The following is a 19766-nucleotide window of genomic DNA, read 5'->3' on the forward strand; positions in this document are numbered from 1 at the left end:
AAAATCTGTTAAATGTACCGATTTTATCTCTTGGAATAGGAATTATTTCTGTGAGCGTTGCAGTCAAGTTTCTGTTACTTGATTTCGTAAAGATTACAGGATAACTATCTGTAGGGATTACAGGAAAATATTTGTAAGTGTTACGGATAAACATCCGGAAGTATTACGGATAAGTAACTGTAAAGAGTACAACTTTATACATGTAAAAGTAACAGAACAATATCTGTGAAGGTAACAGGATACTTTTTGTAAAATTTCCTGATAAAATTCTGTAATAGTTACAGATATACATTTGTAAGGTGTCACGATATTGAAATGATAATTTTAGAACCTCCCCAAATTCCTAAATAGTTATTTTAATGGTATATTCTCCCATATGTCAAAACAGAAATCTAAAACTCCTTTACAATCAAGAATGAATCATATTCAATGTTCTCAGTGGTTATAAAAGAGTTATTGATTTCCGTTTTGTCATCCTGGATACCTATAGAATATAAGTATACCATTAAAATGATTATCAGGAATTTTGAGAACCTCCAACATAAACACTTTAATGTTACAGTTTAAAGGTTGCATAACAATTGTCTTTAGATTTCTTTATTTATGAAACAGTCAACTTTTTTTACAATTTAGTGAAGAATACTTCCCTTGGATTTTTGACGTATATAGGATCTTGCTAAGGGCTGTAATGATCTTTAGAATTCTCTGATCTTTAGAATGATCTTTAGAATTCCTTTTTTTACATTATTAACATGTTTTCTAAGAACATGAACCTCATGGCGAGGAAAAATTGTAAAAATTGAAGAGTTGACAGGTGTTTGAAAAAAAAATGTATCGATTTTCACCATTTTTTCTTTTATTTTGCAATACAAGAAAAACCTTTAAAATTATGATATCATCCTAAATGTTGGTTCATGTTCTTCGTAATTTCATAAAGAAATACTTTCAATTTTCATGACGATCGGTTCATAACTTTTTGAACTAGAATTCCCGCGAATAAAAAAAATGTCGATTCCAGACGAACGCGTTTGAAAAATAATGTCCGAAAACTAGAAATTTGAGAAAATTATTAATAATTTGGATTGCTTACCGATCAATCGGCGATTCCAGCACCATATAATAATCCTTCTTCTTTCGTTTTACAAGGGTACTGGGCTAGGTAAGTTAATGAGTGGGTTACAGTTTAAAGGTTGCATAACAATTGTCTTTAAATTTATTTATTTATGAAACAGTCAACTTTTTTTACAATTTAGTGAAGACTTCCCTTGGATTTTTGACGTATATAGGATCTTGGGAAGGTCTGTCATGATCTTTAGAATTCCCTGAAAAACACGAGGTCATATTTTTTTTAGAACTTCATCCAACGAGATTGACTTACCTAAATGTGAAGTTATATATTATGGACACAATAATTAATGTGAAAATACTAAAATTGAACAGGAATCGGGAGTTATTGGCATCGAGGCATCGCGTCGCGTCATTCAATAGAAGAAAGTCATTTCCGATGCGCAATTACTTGCATACGCATTCGATCATTTTATGTGCATGCTTGCGTTCGGTACTTCTACGGAAGAAATCAGTAAATTTCATATCTTGAATCTGTGAAATCTTCAGATTTTATCCATAACGCTTACCAATATGTTTAAAAGGGGAAACCACATTAGGAGGCTGATTTTCAGCCGTTTTTTATGAATTTTATTGAGGGTGAAAAATTAATTCGAATTTGATCTAACTTTGACATTATTTTATTAANATATCTCGTCAAAAGCGTTAATCGGCCAGTATTGGGTCGCGAGATATCTCGTCCAAGGTAACGAAAAGGTTAATGGGCCAAATTGAGGCAGGTCGGAGAGAGGGAACGTTTTCTTGGGAGATTATAGAAACATTGGGGTTCGTTGGTTTAAACAAAATTGGCCCAATTCAATATATTCACGTATAAGTTGGACGCGAGGGGCCGAATCCACTAACGAGTTTCCTCCCGGAGTTTCCCCGTTTGCTCGGACTTTTCCTGGGACTAATTTAAACTGCATGAGCTGCGGGAAAGTTAAATACGGCAAAAATGAAATTACATTAATCCCAATTTTGAATGTGTCAGGACAATTCTTAGACGATCACGAGTCACGTGTCAAAGTTTCAGACGGTTCGGTTCAATACCCTTAAAAAAATATGTTTTATTCGGGTCGACTGATTTGAGGGGGGTTTCACTTCACCTTAAAATTTCTATATAAGCCATGAAGTGCGATCTTCGTTTTAGGGGTAACCGGTCGCAGGTAAGGAATGGCCAGCAGCACGGAGGATTACGGCTCGGAGCTGCAGGAGCTGCAATGGGGCGGCTCCACGGGCTCGCACTTCCTCAGGGGAAGCACGCACTTCTCCCGGTCCGGCGGTCTGGGAGGTCCCGGGGGTCCTGGAGGCCCCGGGGGTTGCTACGAGGCCGAGGACCTCGAGTCGACTGGAAGACACCAGGCTGGCCAACACCGGGGGTACTACAGTCCACCGGGCACCAGCTACACCATCGTCGAGAGGCCACCCAGTGCCCCACATCACCACTCCTCGCACACCACCCCCTATAGGCATCGTGGACACCCTGGCACTGCCAGTGGACCCATCTCGCCGGAACAAGTCCTCAGGTGCTTATAGCTTCCATAGATCTTCCGAAGATATCCCGAGTCGAATATCTTCACCTCGTGTACAGGGTTTGTCCGAAAAGTAATGTCAGTGAGTCGATTTAACCGTAACTACCAGAGGTTTTTAAAAAAACACGGTCGAAAAAAGCCGAGCAGCACAATAGCGCTTTCTGAATGGGATGCAAAAAGATCCAAGCGGCGCGATAGCGCTCCTTTTATTCTGTCGGATATTCGTCGGAAAATGCGTCTGGAAAGTTGAGCGCGTTTCGTCAGATTGTGAGTGCGCGGTCAATTGTCGGTATCGTTCAAATGCCCTGGGTTTTTTCGTCATGAAATCTGATGAGCGCGAAAGCGGCGCGTAGGACACAGAGGGTTTAAAAAATGTGTAGATCAGATCGGTACAACACGTTAAAAGATTTGAAAATAGGCTCGTCCTGCGTCGATACATCGCTTCCCCCAAGATTTCCAGGCAACGAAGGCGGCACGGTAGGCCTCCTTCGAAATGTCCTTTAGAGCCTTGGTGCAAGCCGCTTTGACGTTGTCAACTGTCTCGAAATGATGTCCTTTCATGGGAGTTTTCAAGCGCGGAAACAAAAAAAAGTCTGGGGGAGCCACGTCAGGACTGTAGGGTGGCTGGGGAACCGTTGGCACCTTTGAATCTGGGTTTTTTCAACATGAAATCTGATGAGCGCGAAAGCGGCGTGTAGGACTCAAAGGGTTTAAAAAATGTATAGATCAGATCGGTGCAACACATTAAAAGGTTTGAAAATAGGCTCCTCCTGCGTCGATACATCGCTTCCAGCGAGATTTCCTGGCATCGAAGGCGGCACAGTAGGCCTCCTTCGGAATGTCCTTTAGAGCCTTGGTGCAAGCCGCTTTGACATTGTCAACTGTCTCGAAATGATGTCTTTTCATGGGAGTTGTCAACCGCGGAAACAGAAAAAGTCTAGGGAAGCCACGTCAGGACTGTAGGGCGGCTGGGGAACCGTTGGCACCTTTCAATCTGGGTTTTTTCAACATGAAATCTGATGAGCACGAAAGCGGCGCGTAGGACTCAAAGGGTTTAAGAAATGTATTGATCAGATCGGTACAACACGTTAAAAGGTTTGAAAATAGGGTCGTCCTGCGTCGATACATCGCTTCCCCCAAGATTTCCAAGCATCGAAGGCGGCACGGTAGGCCTCCTTCGGAATGTCCTTTAGAGCCTTGGTGCAAGCCACTTTGACGTTGTCAACTGTCTCGAAATGATGTCTTTTCATGGGAGTTTTCAAGCGCGGAAACAAAAAAAAGTCTGGGGGAGCCACGTCAGGACTGTAGGGCAGCTGGGGAACCGTTGGCACCTTTGAATCTCCCAGGAAGAGGGTCACGAGGAAGGCTGTGTGGGCTGACGCTCAGCTAGCGCTGCATTACGGCCTGCACGGGAGGCGAAAACGCGTTTCATGGAAAAGCCTGTCCTTACTCTCTGGATGGTCGGAGACGAGTGAGCGACCGTGCGTTCGAAAGCTGACTTCCCGCTCCACCGATCCCAACCGGCCCGAGCGCGCTGCGACGTATAGTCGCTTCACAATTAAATCACTGACATTACTTTTCGGACAAACCCTGTAAGCATGATGCTCGCACGAGAGATAGACCTAGTTAAACTAATTATTTCTTATCTACCTTTCATCGTTAAAAAAAGAACTCAAATACTTTTAATTTATTTAGTACAATATCCAATATAATTCGACGCAGCTGTCAATATTAAAACGAACGTCGGCAACGTAGGCATTTAGAAAAATCTTCTTTATTGACGTCGATCAAGTTCCTCGAGGTGTTTCACTTCACCTTAACGTTGGGGTGATTGTATCAACGTGGTGGTGCTAAGTTGGGTGCATCAACGGCTTAGGACTGGCTTGACAGCATCAACGGATTAGCGCCAAATCGACCGTATCAACCGATCGATACTGGTTTAATTGTTCCAACGGATTAGTGTCGATCGAATCCCATCGACGTACCGGTGCCGGTTCGGTCGAAGTTAGTAATTCCGTGAAATTTTCCAGGCTTTTCGGAAATGGACCCTCGGAGAGGAGGCAAACGGACAGGCGCACTCCTGCGTCCAGTCCTGCCAGCGTATCTGCCCTCCGAAGCAGCTCCTCTCAACCAACCTCCCAGAATCCTCAATCTCCGCCGATGCCGCAGCCCCTGAGCTTGCAGGAGCTTACAGTAAGAACAATCACTATGACCAGGGATCCGCCGGATTCCCACCACGGCTTCGGGATCTGCGTCAAGGGCGGCAAGGATGCCGGTGAGTCTCGAGCTTTTTCCCTCGAAGCTTTCCGCCTTTGCGGGAAGTTCAAGACACGAAGAGGTTACCGAAGAGCCGGCGAATCCAATTCGCCGAAGCTCCGTCCTGGGAGGTGCCAAAAGGGAGACCATTTAAATAGAAAAAGCAAAAGAACCTCCGAAAAGGCTCCATGCAAATCCCCTTTGCGGGGGATCCAAGATACCTCAAAAGAGGAAAGCTCGACCGCAAACGCGGAGGGAGTAAGGCAGGGCCTCGATGGTCGAGCTTTTCTCTCGAGGCTGTCCTTGCTTTCGCTTTTCCGAGGAAGAAGATATGTTCTTAGGTATTTTCTTCTCAGCCTTGAGAGAATGCCTCTTCGTATCTAGGAGATATCCGGACCGGCGTCATAGTTTTCCTACCTCTCTCGCAGAAAGGAAGAAACTTAATTGCATGCCAGGAGCCTTAGGGGTAGTTCCTCAGCTCGTAAATATCTTCTGAGCACATTTCCGACATTTTCGCGCATTTCAAGAAGTCTTTCTTCATCGCGGACTGGGTTTTCCCTTTGGCAGCTCCGAGGCGCTTTGCGGAATGACTCATATAAAATTGTTCCCAATGACGTTTAATCGACCAATCGAATAAGAATCGTTGAGGGTGCTATTCGATTGGTTCACTTCGATCCTGATCAGAAACTAAGACAGTCACTGCGAAATCTTTCTGTTTCGCTTTACCAGATGCGCAGTCAGGTAACCAGCGTAATAATTAAGCGAATAAAGGAGGAGAGTAATCCGAGGAACGTTTTTTGGATACCAATCGGAAGGCGAAATCTTGCGGAGAATCGAGAATAAGTAATCTAAAATTGACGTGGTAGGGGAAAAGGTCTACTAAATTTGTAAGCTACTACCCATCTGTAGCAATTACAGAATGTGAGCCATTTTTTAAATTGACGTCCTTAAGGTGATATGAATAAAAGGGTCAGCCTATTTATATCTGAGAAGTCAAATCGTTGGGGAAAGTATTCTCCGAATTGGGGGTACCGATTTGTTTCAAATTTTACCACGGGAATATGGAGGCCCGAAAATAGGCACTGGAACTCATGAAATTTCATTTTTCATCCAAAAATTACTTATTTCTCATGGAATTGAACGAGCATGGCGTGGTCCGGGCACGATTTCGATGTTTTATGCTTCTTGGAGACTTAGAATCGAAAATGAAGAGTTTTAGGACCTAGCTCGAACAATTAGAACAATTAGAACCGTAGAAATGGAATATTACAGAGTCAAGTGGGAAAATATGGAAAATACTTTCATCAACGATTGCAAGAAAATGCTGGCTTGTCCCACAGCTAACGTGTGTTTTTTGAGAAAAAATTGAGTTGCAGCTGAACGTCACAAATGGCGACGTCAGTCCTAAACAGTCGTTAGAATAATGAATTCACGGGATTTCGACAGTTTTATCTTTCTTATCTTTTTATCATTACTTTACCGAATTTTTATCATTACTTTACCGATCTTTTTATCATTACTTTACCGATCTTTTTATCATTACTTTACCGATCTTTTTATCATTACTTTACCGAAATGACATTTGGAACGCCTCAGTTCGTATAATTCTCAACATAGACTATAAAAGACTTCAACATAAATATAAATATCGGTAACGGGATGCGCCAGCTTACTTTCCCTCTTGAGTATTCAAAACGGCATTACCACCAAAAAGGGTATAGATGAATTTTGTTTTATCAACGTTGATTAAATTTCTCAGTGCCTTCCATATCATCTTAAATCGCCTTAAGGAAACTTTTAACTTGAATCTTAGGTTATCAAAAAAGCCACGTAAACTGTTTGTAATTTTTATCCAATTACATGAAATATTTTTCGATACGTGAAGCGTAATTGACTGATAGCGCGAACGTATTTTCCGTGGAATCAGAGTTATCAAAACGACGAGAAAGTAATTAGGTTCTTGTGAAATTTAGAATCTGGCATTACTCTTCTCCACGATTTAGCGTTCTTCTGGATATTCGCAATAATCAAGACAAAATAGAAGCGATAAGAGCATCGATGTTGCATGAAAATTCAGCTTCTCAGCCTGGAAAGTTCGCACCCTTTGACGGTCGAATAATGCGTTTTTTTTATGAGCAGTAGTTTTATTTTTATTTTTAAACATATTTTGCCCTCATTGCAGAAATATGAAAAAAGTGGCTCAGCTTTTATGCGAGTTATTTACGCTGGCAGTAATAGCGTCATTATTTTGTAAATCGGAGAATTAATTAGCGGCGTTTTGCGCGACGCTCGATTAATGTTGCACGGAGCTCTTCCGGGCTGGGCGAGCCAACGATTGTTTTGCATGACACTGTATGCATCCTGTACAGTAACAAGAACCTAGAAGAGAAAGTAATTGGGCAATCGATCGTTCATTAGTCGCGCTAATTATGTTCCGCGAAGTACCAAGCCCCGCAAACAATGCAAGAAGACCTCGTTCGATTTTCGACTTTCGGAGAAAAAGAGCATGCTTCGTTTCGCCGACATGCGATTTCCCTGGAAACTCGGGTAATCAATTTTTCTTTTTGCCGTACAAGTCAATTCGACGCGAGATGCGATTACGCCAAGCAGAAGAGGTACCGAGTTGACCCGTAGGCATTCTGAAGTAAACTTGGTTAAATAAGAAAGAAATGGGAATAAATATCTGGAGAAATTTTCTTATTAAAATATCTCATTCGATGCCTTCTATGAATTGATTTTCAAACGTTAAGAACGACGGAACATGATTTTCGGATGATTCTTAGGTGATAAAAATACATTTCGATGCGAATTATATATGAAAGGTTAAAGAAGGGGGGGTTGAAACAATATTTTTAATAAAAATACATTTCGACGCTTGTTGATGGGAATTATATTTGAAAGGTTAAAGAAGGGGGGTTGANACTTGTTGGTAGAAGATGTTAAAATATGTTAAAGGATGTTTGTGAATTTCTTTCGCTTGATGATTATTGTCGTGTAATTAGACGAATGGCCTACGTAGGACGTAACAATGACCTGACACTTTCAAAATTTAGATTTTCATACAAATCTTTTTTTATCTAGCCTGGCGTGAAACCAAAATGGAAACATGTTCCCATAATTCGAACATTACATAATTTTCGAATTATTCTATATTAGAAACGAAGTGTCAGGAGAGTCACGTATTCCAAACACTCTAGTAATTGAAAAATGTGCATTTGTACGTGATAATGGCAAAAAAGTATTTTCGAAACTTCTGGGTTAAGATGAAGGTAACGCATCTAATCACCCAGCACGAGCTCTTGAGAACAACGATTAGGTACTTAACTTTAAATGCAACGGATGATCGTACAGTCGATCAGGGTATCACATCAGGTTTATGCGCAGCAAATGATGAGCATCATATATCAGAAATTCAGAGGATTTCTTCAGTTTTACTTCGACTTTTTTACAATCATTCGATCGAAATGACACATGGCGTGCACCATTTCATACAATTCTTAACGCAGGACGATATATCTGTCAATATATTGACACGTCGGTAAAGTGGTGTGCCATTTTATGATACCACCATGTAGCCGAAATGGCGTTACCGTCAAAAAGGGTGGAGACTGTTTCAAATCGTACATCAGTCAGTAGAATTCGTTTTTACCGACGACGATTAAGGTTCTCGACGGGTTTCGGTTCACCTTAAGGTGATGTGAAAGTGACGTCGAAGAGGTTTTGTTTATAAAACTGTTCTCCCAATTCGATTTACCGAATAGTTTGAAACTTTACAACGTGAATAGGAAGACTATAAGGAAGGTCCTGAAGCTCTTGAAATTTCAATTCCTTTCAAATTTGTTTATAGGTATTTTATAAATGGTTTATAAAAAATTAAATTTTCCGAGTTTCATGACCTACCTTATGGTCTCCGTATTCATGTTTTAAAGTATGAAACGATTTGAGACACCCAGTTCTGTGAAAAGTTTTATGAACGATTGCACTTTCGCATGCTACTTTCACATTCCCTTAAGGTGGAGTGAAACGCGTCGAAGAATTTAATCGACATCGGTAAAAACGGTTTTCCTAAATACCTACGTTGCCACCGTTCGTTTTTATAGCGACAGCTGTGTCGAATTATGTTGGGCATTATCCTTAATGCATACATACTCCGTCTGTCGTTTTCGTAGAATAATTATAAAGAAATCGAAGTAAAACTCCAGATATTCCCTGGATTCATGGTTTCCGAGGACCTAATTGACTGTAGAGGGACCCCCTGCGCCATCTGTGATGTCCATGTCAACTAAATTTTCACTCCGAAACCTCGTACTCCCATCGTTTTAGCATAGAGTAGCATAATACACTTTTTTTGCCTTTATCCTGTGCAAATGTAAGTTGATAGATTACCAGAGTGTTCTAAATTGTCGTACAATTGTCCTGACACTTTCATATCCCATATTAGAGCCTTGAATAATTGGATATCGATTGAAATATGAGAACTTGACGCAATTTTGGTTCTGGTCTGGGCCAAGTTAAACAATTTTGGTCGAAAATCCACATTTCGATATTGTCAGGATAATTCCTAGGTACTCACGAGTCATGTGTCAAAGTTTCAGACGGTTCGGTTCAATACCCTTAAAAAAGGGTGTCTTATTCGAATCGACTGATTTGAGAGGTGTTTCACTTCACCTTAAGATGGTCATTTAAAGTATACATATTTTACACTTCACTTTGTACTTCGGATTGAAATGAAAAAATTAATACTTTTTCGAAACGAGTTGCGTTATTCGAAATTCAAAATGACACCTACTTTTGGGAAATCCTTTGTAAACCACGACTCGTACTTTACAATTAGAATTTCTTGTAAATGTAAAATGCGCGGGCAATTACGTTTTAAATTTACTCAAGCATGAGTGCTATGTGTACCTAGGAAACGTACGGTACTACAATTATGTTTTTTTGGTCGTATCCGAGCTTGAATTTCATTTGTTTATGCGATAAAAGGATGTTGAGAGCTTGGGGGAGGAAAATAATTGGAACGAGGAGGGCGAGGTAGAATTAACCCTTTCGTTACCTTGGACGAGATATCTCGCGACCCAATACTNATATATACCAGTTCCATCCCTGTCAGTATTAACAGCCATTTTCAGCTGCATTTACAGATGGCTCTTACAGAACTATTTCTGTTAATTGTACATGTGAAAAAGTAAGAAACAGGGCAGTCGGTTTTACGATCATAAAATCGGAACGAATTCGAATTTCGCATTGAGATTTTGGCAACGTATTCTTAAATAGTTATACTAACAATTTATATAATGAAAAAAGTCCGATTTTATGAACATCCTAATGTGGTTTTTCCCCTTAAACTTTCCGAAAACGATAACCTGAACAGAGTGAATCCATAATGTCAACGGATATTTTTTGTTGCATCTACAATTTTGTAATGCTTTATATATACCAGTTCCATCCCTGTCAGTATTAACAGCCATTTTCAGCTGCATTTACAGATGGCACCTACAGAATTATTTCTATTAATTGTACATGTCAAAAAATAAATGTAGCTGAATTAATTGTTTAATGGGACAGCTTTTAACTGTACCTAAAACAGAAATATCCAACAGGTAGGCATCTGTAATTTTGAGGCATTCATTTTCCTCCGAGTATAAAAGAAATACCATTTTTGAGTGAAAATCAATTTTCGAGGCCTCTTGACGTCGCGACCAGGACTTCGTGTCGAAACGTCGGAAGGAGGCGATACCACGTCGGATGCCTCTCCTTCGGGGCAAAATCCGATAATCATTTATCGAATCCCTGAATAATGAAAGGAAGAATCGATACACCGGAGGCGGCCGGGTTAAATAATGCCGATCTTTCATTAAGGGCGAGAATCGATGAAGGAGCCTCGACTCAGGGGCCCCCTAACGAGCTCATTGTCCTTCCGGCTCTTTGTAGCTGACTAATTTTCACTCCCTGTCTTTTAACCCTCTCTTCCTCTGCTTTTCGAGCCGGCTCGTCGGCTAATTAAATGGCGAGCGTGTACCGCGACACACCGCCGTGATTACCGTAAAAGTCGGCCACGATAGCGTGTCTCCTCCAATCGGGCAAATTAACATCGGCCAAAACTACGATTTTCGTTCCTTCCTCGCGATCGGAACTTAAGGTGAAGTGAAACACGTCGAGGAACTTGATCGACGCCGATAAAAAAGTTCTTTCTAAATACCTACGTTACCGGCGTTTGTTTTTATATTTACGGTTGTGTCGAATTATATTGGGTACTGCACTAAATGGCATGCTCCACCTGTCATTTCTGTACAATAATTATAAAGAAATCGAAGTAAAACTCCAGAAATCCTCTGGATTCATGCTTTCTGGGGCCCTAATTGACTGCAGAAGGACCCCCTGCGCCATCTGTGATTTCCAGGTCAACTAAATTTTCACACCGAGACCTCGTATTTCCAGCGTTTTGGCATAGAAGCACATAAAACGCTCTTTTTGCCTTTATCAAGTTCAAATGCGAGTTTATCAATTAACAGAGTGTTCTAAATTGTCGTAAAATTGTCCTGACCCTTTCGTTTCTCATACCGGAGCCTTCGATAATTGTATATTGATCGAAATATGAGAGCTCGACGCCATTTTGATTATGGTCAGTGTTAAGTTAACAAATTTTTTCCAAAAATACAAATTTTGAATGTGTCAAGACAATTCTTAGATGATTACGAGTCATGTGTCAAAGTTTCGGACAGTTCGGCCCAATACCCTTAAAAAATGTGTTGTATTTGAATCGACTGATTTGAAGGGGGTTTCACTTCACCTTAATCTCCGAAAAATTTCCGAAAGATGGAAACGCTAGACAAATTCCTTGGAGTTTCGCAAAAAGTTAATACAGACCCTGCGATCGAAATCAGTGGCCTGTAAGGACCCATCAGAATTAGATGAATAATATGATCGATAATTAAGTATTTAATTGCTTTTCGGAGAAATTAAAAACGAAGACAAATGTCAGAGAATTACGAGATCTTTCTTTTTCAATGTGTGCCACTATTATATTTGATTACTCATAATTTTAGTACTACGGAAGATAACAAATTTTGGATGTCTCTTTTCATTTTCCAGTTCCAGGTTCGCATAGATGTTTCTTTTTTTTCTTCCCGTTCCGTCTCTCTTTTCCCTACACTCAATGCATGGTTTATTTACTCGCAATTATCCCGATTTCACGTAGTTATGTATTATATGAAGATCACCAAAATCACAAAGGATATTCGGGGATCACTTTCTATTCACCGCTTATGCATCCACATCATCTCTTATTCTCTGCATCTCTATTCTACGTGTTGATATCAGTTTGTTTCCCATCCGTGGTCTCGTTTCCTGGTCAACAAATATTCCTTTTTAAAGTTATAGCTGATGAAAATTCTGCACAGCCACGACGATGGGACTTTCGGGGGATTTGGGGACTTTGGAGAATTTCATGGTGGAAATGACGCCACGGATGGACCCGATGCCTCGGGAACTTCCTTGAATGAGATTTCCGGTAATTGTCCTCAGGGGTTGGTGTCTACATCTCCAGGGTGGAGGAGGGTTCGGTGGCTGAACGAGCCGGTCTCAGACCTGGGGACACCATTTTGGAAGTAAACGGCACCCCCTTTCGAGCCGTTACCCACGAGGAAGCCCTTAAGGTCAGTTTTCATAACATTTTCATCCATCCTGAGTTTATATTTGCCAGCATGGGGTGAAGACTCCCCCTTCTCGATGGCCGTTTCAAGTTGTAGCTCGTAAAGAGACCCGTAAGATCAGTTTTCATGACGCCTTCGTGCACCGAGACTTCTTGGCAGGCACCCTAATTCCGTAGGAATTTCTCAGGGTAAGGCACGAGGGGCTGTTTTGAACATTAAACTCGCTCAACTCNATCTTCCAATGAAATCTACAAGAAATCTTAAGAAATCTGTCGTTTGAGATATTCAGCAAATATTACAAAGAAATATTTAGAAATTATTCTATGCTACTGGGGTACATTTTATTTTTCATACGGTATATTGTTATAGAATACTTTAGCTTCTTCACGCCCTCGCGGGATGATATAGTTTGTTATAAAAATAATTTCTAGGTTTCCGTTTTTTGCCGAGATCTAATTGGGTTACGGTTTTTGAAAAGGTATTTCAAAGGGCAACAGTATACTTCGGCGGTAATTTAGCGAATGGCCAATTTTGCCTCCTGCGCATTCCTCGTTGAATTTAGGCGACTATATGTAGTCGCATTTCCAAAAAGGAGAGTAGAGAATGAGTTGACGTTCAAATTCCGGTAAAGATTTAGTATATAAAGACCGATAGCACCGAGACTTCTTCGCAGGCACCCTAATTCCGTAGGAATTTCTCAGAGTAAGGCACGAGGGGCTGTTTCGAACATTAACACTAGAACTACCGGCGATTTTTTTTTTTTATAGGATAGGTCATTTGAAACCAGTTATTTTGACTGGTCTTTGTAGTTCTAATGTAAATTCGCTCAATTCATGTCTCTGAATTAAATGAGCGCTTTCTTTGAGGAAAATGTCGCCCCGTGACCCTTGGCTGCCCATCTCAGGAAATTAAATACCGCAATATAATAATACATTTTATTTTTCATACGGTATATTGTTATAGAATGCTTGAGATTCTTCACGCCCTCGCGGTACGATACAGTTTGTTATAAAAATAATGTATACGTTCCGGTACAGATTTAGCATATAAAGACCAATATGAGGTACAAATTAGCTTATGTTACCATTTGAGTATTCAAAACGGCATTCGCATCAAAAAGAGTATAGATGAATTTCGTTTTATCGACGTCGATTAAATTTCTCAGCGCCATTCATATCATCTTAAAAGAATTTGGTGACCACCGATTAAAACCACCTTTCACGTCACTTTAAAAAATGATAAGGTATATCTTAGACATAATAAGAAATAAATGTGCCCCTCGTTGGACGGGGTGAAATCTCGAAAACGTGAAACTCGGTCGCATTGTCAATGAGCAGAAGACCTCGTTTAACAAGTGTAAAGCCGTCGAAGAGAATGTTCATATTTTTCAGATTTCTGGCGCTTCCTTTAGAATTTATTGTTACGTCCTGTGGAGGGGCGCGAATCTTTTTGTTTAACACTAGGTTTACGGGCGTTTTTTTATATACCTGTTTCTATGAGCACCCGTCAAATTGACGGGTAAACGAAAACACGCATTTTCTTTAAAAAATCGATTTATTCAAATTAAGTCTGTATTAAACAACCCTAGGCTTTACGTTTAAATAAATTATTAATAAGTAAAAAGTCCTTTTTTAAAAATTATCACGGAAATGATTGGAATGCTCGTCCTCTCATCCTCGGAGTCAGAACTAGAAAGAAAGCGCATCCTTTTCTTGTTACGACACCCTTTCAAGAAGTTTTCCTCTTCACTATCCGAAGATCCTTCTATTTCTCCACTTTCAATGCAAACTTTCACTCTCATCTTCGCCTTACACTCACTGCAACGAAGCAAATATATATGGATTGTTTATGAAATTAGCTAGTCCGTCAATTTGACGGGTTTCGTAGAGATAGGTATACTACATACAGATCTTAATAATTAGAAGGCTTAGGAAAAAATAATCGTGTGTGCAAATTCTTTGGATGAAATGATTAATTTACGATACAAAAATGGTTAAAATTAATGCTATGGTTTTTTCGGTATTTCTTTTTGAAGTTTAAATTCCGTAAAATTGACGGGTCCCGTAAACCTAGTGTCAATTCGGGGTGGGGGGCACTCGGGGAATGGATTTGAAAATTCGAAGGACACGTCGAAGTGAAGAACTCGTTCAAGTTTGCCGACGAGGTGATCCCCGGGGTAAACGATGCTCTGATAGGCGACCGGAACCGGAAGCTCATCGTGCTCTACTGGATCGCGACTCTTCAGACAAAAGCTTCCTTACAATGGGCCATCAGTGTATCGGCCTCGGTAAAAGTATGAAGAGGCGAAACTATACAAGAAAGTATGCGCATGGAGCAGGGCACTGTCACCCAGGAACTTTTTTAAAATTAGCCCTCGCATTCCGGCCGACCTCGGTGTACAATGCATTGTTGATAACCGTCGATATTGTTATCCCGTCCGAGAACAATTTATCGATAAACAAGGTGGCTGAGAATAGGATCTTAATTTTGGAAAATTGGGCAGAAAGTTTTCGCATGGACTCAGACGTTGAAATGGAGAAATTTGTTAAGAATTAAGATGATATGAAAGGCGCTGAGAAATTTAATCGGGGTACAGTGCATTGTTGATAACCGTCGATATTGTTATTCCGTCCGAGATGAATATATCGATAAACAAGGTAGTTGAGAATGGGATCTTAATTTTGAAAAATTGGACAGAAAGTTTTCTTATGGACTCACACATTGAAATGGAGAAATTTGTTAAGAATTAAGATGATATGAAAGGCGCTGAGAAATTTAATCGGGGTACAAGGCATTGTTGATAATCCGGGCATCCGGAAATTTATTAAACAGTAATCCTCGAGTTCCAATCTGTCTCGTTGACGATGCACCATTGATAAATATTGAATTCAATGTAACGTTATTTCTTGGCAAATAAGATATATTTAGTCCCGGTTATACCTAAAAGATATCTAAAGGGGCTTTGAGTTTAGAAATGTGGAAAAGAAATATTCGCATGATTTCAGAGATTGACATTAATAACATTTCTTCAAATTAGCTCTCGCAATCCGACCAATCTCGGTACACGCTGTATTATTGATAAATTTTTAATTTGGTACTTCGTTATTTTTCGAATTACATGATATATATCGATGACGGGGTTTGAAGTACGGAAAAGTAGATAAAATGTATTTGCATGGACGAAGGCTGTTTTCAAAATTAGCCTTCGTAGTTCCAACCGAGCTCGGATATAAAGCATCCCTAGTAGCACAAAATATTTGTCCTATATTTTCTATATATTTAACGAACATCGTACATTTTGTAAATATTTAGCAGACATTTTAAATATTTGCAAAACGTTTACTTCAGAATATTATCCACTATAATATTTATATAATATTAGCTCCACGTGTTTTCGTAATATTTTTCTACCAGATGTACAAAACATTTCGTTTCATTTATATTTATATACAAGTATTTTTTAAATATTATCTGCCGAATATATTATAAACGTTTTAAGAATATTTAAAATCAAAATCACACCTTTTGCTCCCGTAATGAAATAGCGGAATGAAAATATTACTATAATTTCTCGTGTTTTTTGATAACAAATGAAGTGTCCGATAATAGTCGTGAAGTAAAAAATTAATTTTTATTATGTTAATAAGTTAAAAAATATAATTTCTCTATGTCTATAAATTATTGAAACTAAATATGTCATTGAGATTTTCAACAAATATTTTAAATATCTTCCAATGAAATCTACAAGAAATCTTGAAAAATCTGTCGCTTGAGATATTTAGTAAAGATTACAAACAAATATTTAGAAATTATTTTATGCTCCTAGGAATTCTCGATAAGTACAGAGTTCGATATCTCATTATTTCTCGGATAACAAGAAGTATCGATAACGAGGTCTTAAATTTGGGAAAGTAGACAAAACTGTTTTGCACAGATCGACACACCGATATCCAAAATATCTTCAAACATTTTTTCAAAAACGAGAAGTCTAGATAACACTGTTTTATGTCGGGGAAAGGTGAAAAAAGAGCCCGAATCGAGATACTGGAGTCCAGAAATTAAAAAAAAATGAATACTCACCCTCTAACCGAGTTCGATACGTGATGCATTGTTGAAGGACCTCGACTCGATATCTCGATGTTTCTATTAAAATCAATACTTATTGGATAATGAAAAATATTGAAACGAACTGTAAAGCCAAGTTTGAAATGCCAAAAAATAGGAAAAAAAAAACTATACCAACGTGTATTGACGTGTAGAAATTTCTTAAAGCGTCAGAATTGAAACTACAATCCGAATCAAAGAGGTATTATTATTACTAATTGAAATCGAAATTTATTTCTTAGGAAGGAATCCGTAATTCGTTTCAAGAAAAAGAGGGGTTTGAATTGTTTCAACAAGTGTCGTGTGAAATTGTGCATGAAATTTGATCCAAAAACTGGACTGCAATGGTTTTTCTCATTTTTTTCTTCATTTTTGCGTAAATCCAAAGGGGGCGGTCACGCAAAAGAGGCGCAGAAGTTCAGGAGTACGAGCAGATCCGAGAGACGTAGTCCTACTTCAGTTATCGATCTCTCGAACGAGACTCTCGACATCGACCCTGACTAATCTCTTGGCTTTTCAATTCGAAGAACTCGGCTACTTGACGTTTCCCGAGTCTAAAAGCTCCCAGCTTTCCCGGAGGAATCCGCATCTTCGCCTCCTTCACCTTTCCTTCCTCCGGCCTCCTTTTTGCCCCGCGATATCTCCCCTCCCTCCCCTAAAGCCCTTCAAACCATCTCCCGCTTCTCTCCCTTTAAAATGACCATTTTAATTTCCAAGGCATTTAACCCTTTCGTTACCTTGGACGAGATATCTCGCGACCCGATACTGGCCGATCAACGCTTTTGACGAGATATCTCGCGACCCGGTTGTAGCCGATCAACGCTTTTGACGAGATATCTCGCGATCCGGTAGTAGCTGTATTTATTTCATCCTTTTAGCTATACGAATAGAATTAGTTATAAAATATATTCATCTAGAATGTCAAAATATTGGTGCTAGAAAGCTAGATTATCGTCAAAAGCGTTAATCCGCTACTATCGGATCGCGAGATATCTCGTCCAAGGTAACGAAAGGGTTAAGGTGAAGTGAAACCCCCTTCAAATCACTCGATTCGTATACAACACTTTTTTTCAAGGGTATTAGACCAAACTGTCCGAAACTTTGACACATTTGGACTTGACACACACAGGAACTTGATCGATGCCGATAGAGAAGAGTTTTCCAAATACCTACGTTGCCGATGTTCGTTTTTATATTGACAATCGTGTCGAATCATATTGAGTATTGTAATAAATGGCACACTCCACCTGTCGTTTTCGTACAATAACTATAAAGAAATCGAAGTAAAACTCAAGAAATCTTCTGGATTCATGGTTTCCGAGGCCCTAATTGACTGCAAAAGAGACCCCCTGTGCCATCTGTGATTTCCGTGTCAATTAAATTTTCACTCCGAGACCTTATATTCTCATCGTTTTAGCATAGCAGCGCATAAGACGCTTTTTTTGCCTTTGTCCCGTTAAAATGCGAGTTCCTCTATTACCAGAGTGTTTTAAATTGTCGTTCAGTTGTCCTGACCCTTTCGTTTCTCATATTAGAGCCTTCAATAATTGTATATCGATCGAAATATGAGACCTCAACGCCATTCTAGTTCTGGACTGGGCTATGATAAAAAATTTGTTTAAAAAATATAAATTTTGACAGTCGGAATAATTATTAGGTGCTCAGGAGTCACGTGTCCAAGTTTCGGACGGTTTGGTTCAATACTTTAAAATAAAAAGTGTCTTATTCAGATCGATTTATTTGAGGGAGGTTTCACTTCACCTTAACACATTCGCGACCGGCAAATTTTTTCCATTTTAAATACCGAGTACCAACAAAAATAATGAAATTCTGAAACTGGTTGCCGCAAACTTATATCATGTATCGTTATGGACGTGATTCACGTCAGCGGCAATCAGGAATAGAATTTAAAATGACGTGAATTCACGTCACCGGCAACCAGGAATAGAACTTGAAAAGACGTGAATTCACGTCAGCGGTCGCGAATGTGTTAAGTGACAGCAGAAGCCAAAGACATTGCATTTTTGCTATATGGTGAAAAATGAGCACGGGTCTTGCCCCCCACATGGATCTTATTACCCAAAGTTACCTAATACTTGCAATTCGTATTTCCCATTTTTCTTTATATCGTAATACCGGAAACGGATACTTTCGGTCCTCGCTATAAATTCAATATCGATAAGTGGCTGTAATCGACAAGATGTCGTTGAAAGCTCCATGTTCCCGGATATTACGCGTTGAATCAGGATCGGAGTAAAGTGCTTTCTCGGTCCACGTCTCGGTTGCAAGAAAATCAAGGCCGACCTCGACCCTCCAGGACGGCTCAATATTGCTCCAAGTCGTAATCAAGCTTGCGATAACAGCACTTGCGCCTTTAGTCCGCATCCTTCCGTGTTCTCTGAGAACGATGCGGCCGCGCTTAAAAATGAAGTGAACCCCCCCTCAAGTCAATCGATTCGAATAAAACACTTTTTTTTTAAGGGTATTGGACCAAACTGTCCGAAACTTTGACACGTGACTCGTGATCATCTAAGAATGGTCCTGATACATTCAAAGTTTGGATTTTTCAAGAAAAGTTTTTAACTTATTCCAGGCCAAAACCTAAATGACGTCGAGCTGTCATATTTCGATCAATATACAATTATCGAAGGCTCCGATATGAGAAACGAAAGGGTCAGGTCAATTGTACCACAATTTAGAACACTCTGTTAATCGAGAAACTCGCATTTGAACGAGATGAAGGCAAAAAAAGTGTCTTATGCGCTGCTATGCTAAAACGATGGGAATATGAGGTCTCGGAGTGAAAATTTAATTGACCTGGAAATCACAGATGGCGCAGGGGGTCCCTTTGCAGTCAATTAGGACCTCAGAAACCATAAATCCAGAGGATATCTGGAGTTTTACTTCGATTTCTTTATAATTATTGTACGAAAACGACAGGTGGAATACGTCATTTGGTGCAATACCCAATATAATTCGACACGACTGTCAATATAAAAACGAACGTTTGCAACGTAGGTGTTTAGAAAAATCTTCTTTATCGACGTCGATCAAGTTCCTCGACGTGTTTCACTTCACCTTAAAAAATGTCAATAATTACCGATGTCCCCCGATAGTT

At 39.7% G+C, this 19766-nt stretch overlaps 1 protein-coding gene across 1 annotated transcript in view; it reads left to right on the forward strand.

Moving 5' to 3' along the window:
* Window positions 1-2277: 2277 nt before the first annotated feature.
* The window catches only part of LOC105698995 (whirlin), a gene marked incomplete at its 3' end in the record, with an annotated part of 42849 nt that continues 25360 nt past the window's right edge, over window positions 2278-19766 (forward strand). The window contains exons 1-4 of the mRNA XM_023433026.1: window positions 2278-2630; window positions 4667-4911; window positions 5622-5633; window positions 12417-12547. Coding sequence (XP_023288794.1) covers window positions 2278-2630; window positions 4667-4911; window positions 5622-5633; window positions 12417-12547 — 741 coding nt within the window. The remainder of the gene's footprint in view (window positions 2631-4666; window positions 4912-5621; window positions 5634-12416; window positions 12548-19766) is intronic.

This window comes from Orussus abietinus, unplaced genomic scaffold, assembly GCF_000612105.2.
Source record: "Orussus abietinus isolate OABI.00-Male unplaced genomic scaffold, Oabi_2.0 scaffold522, whole genome shotgun sequence".
Lineage (NCBI taxonomy): Eukaryota > Metazoa > Arthropoda > Insecta > Hymenoptera > Orussidae > Orussus > Orussus abietinus.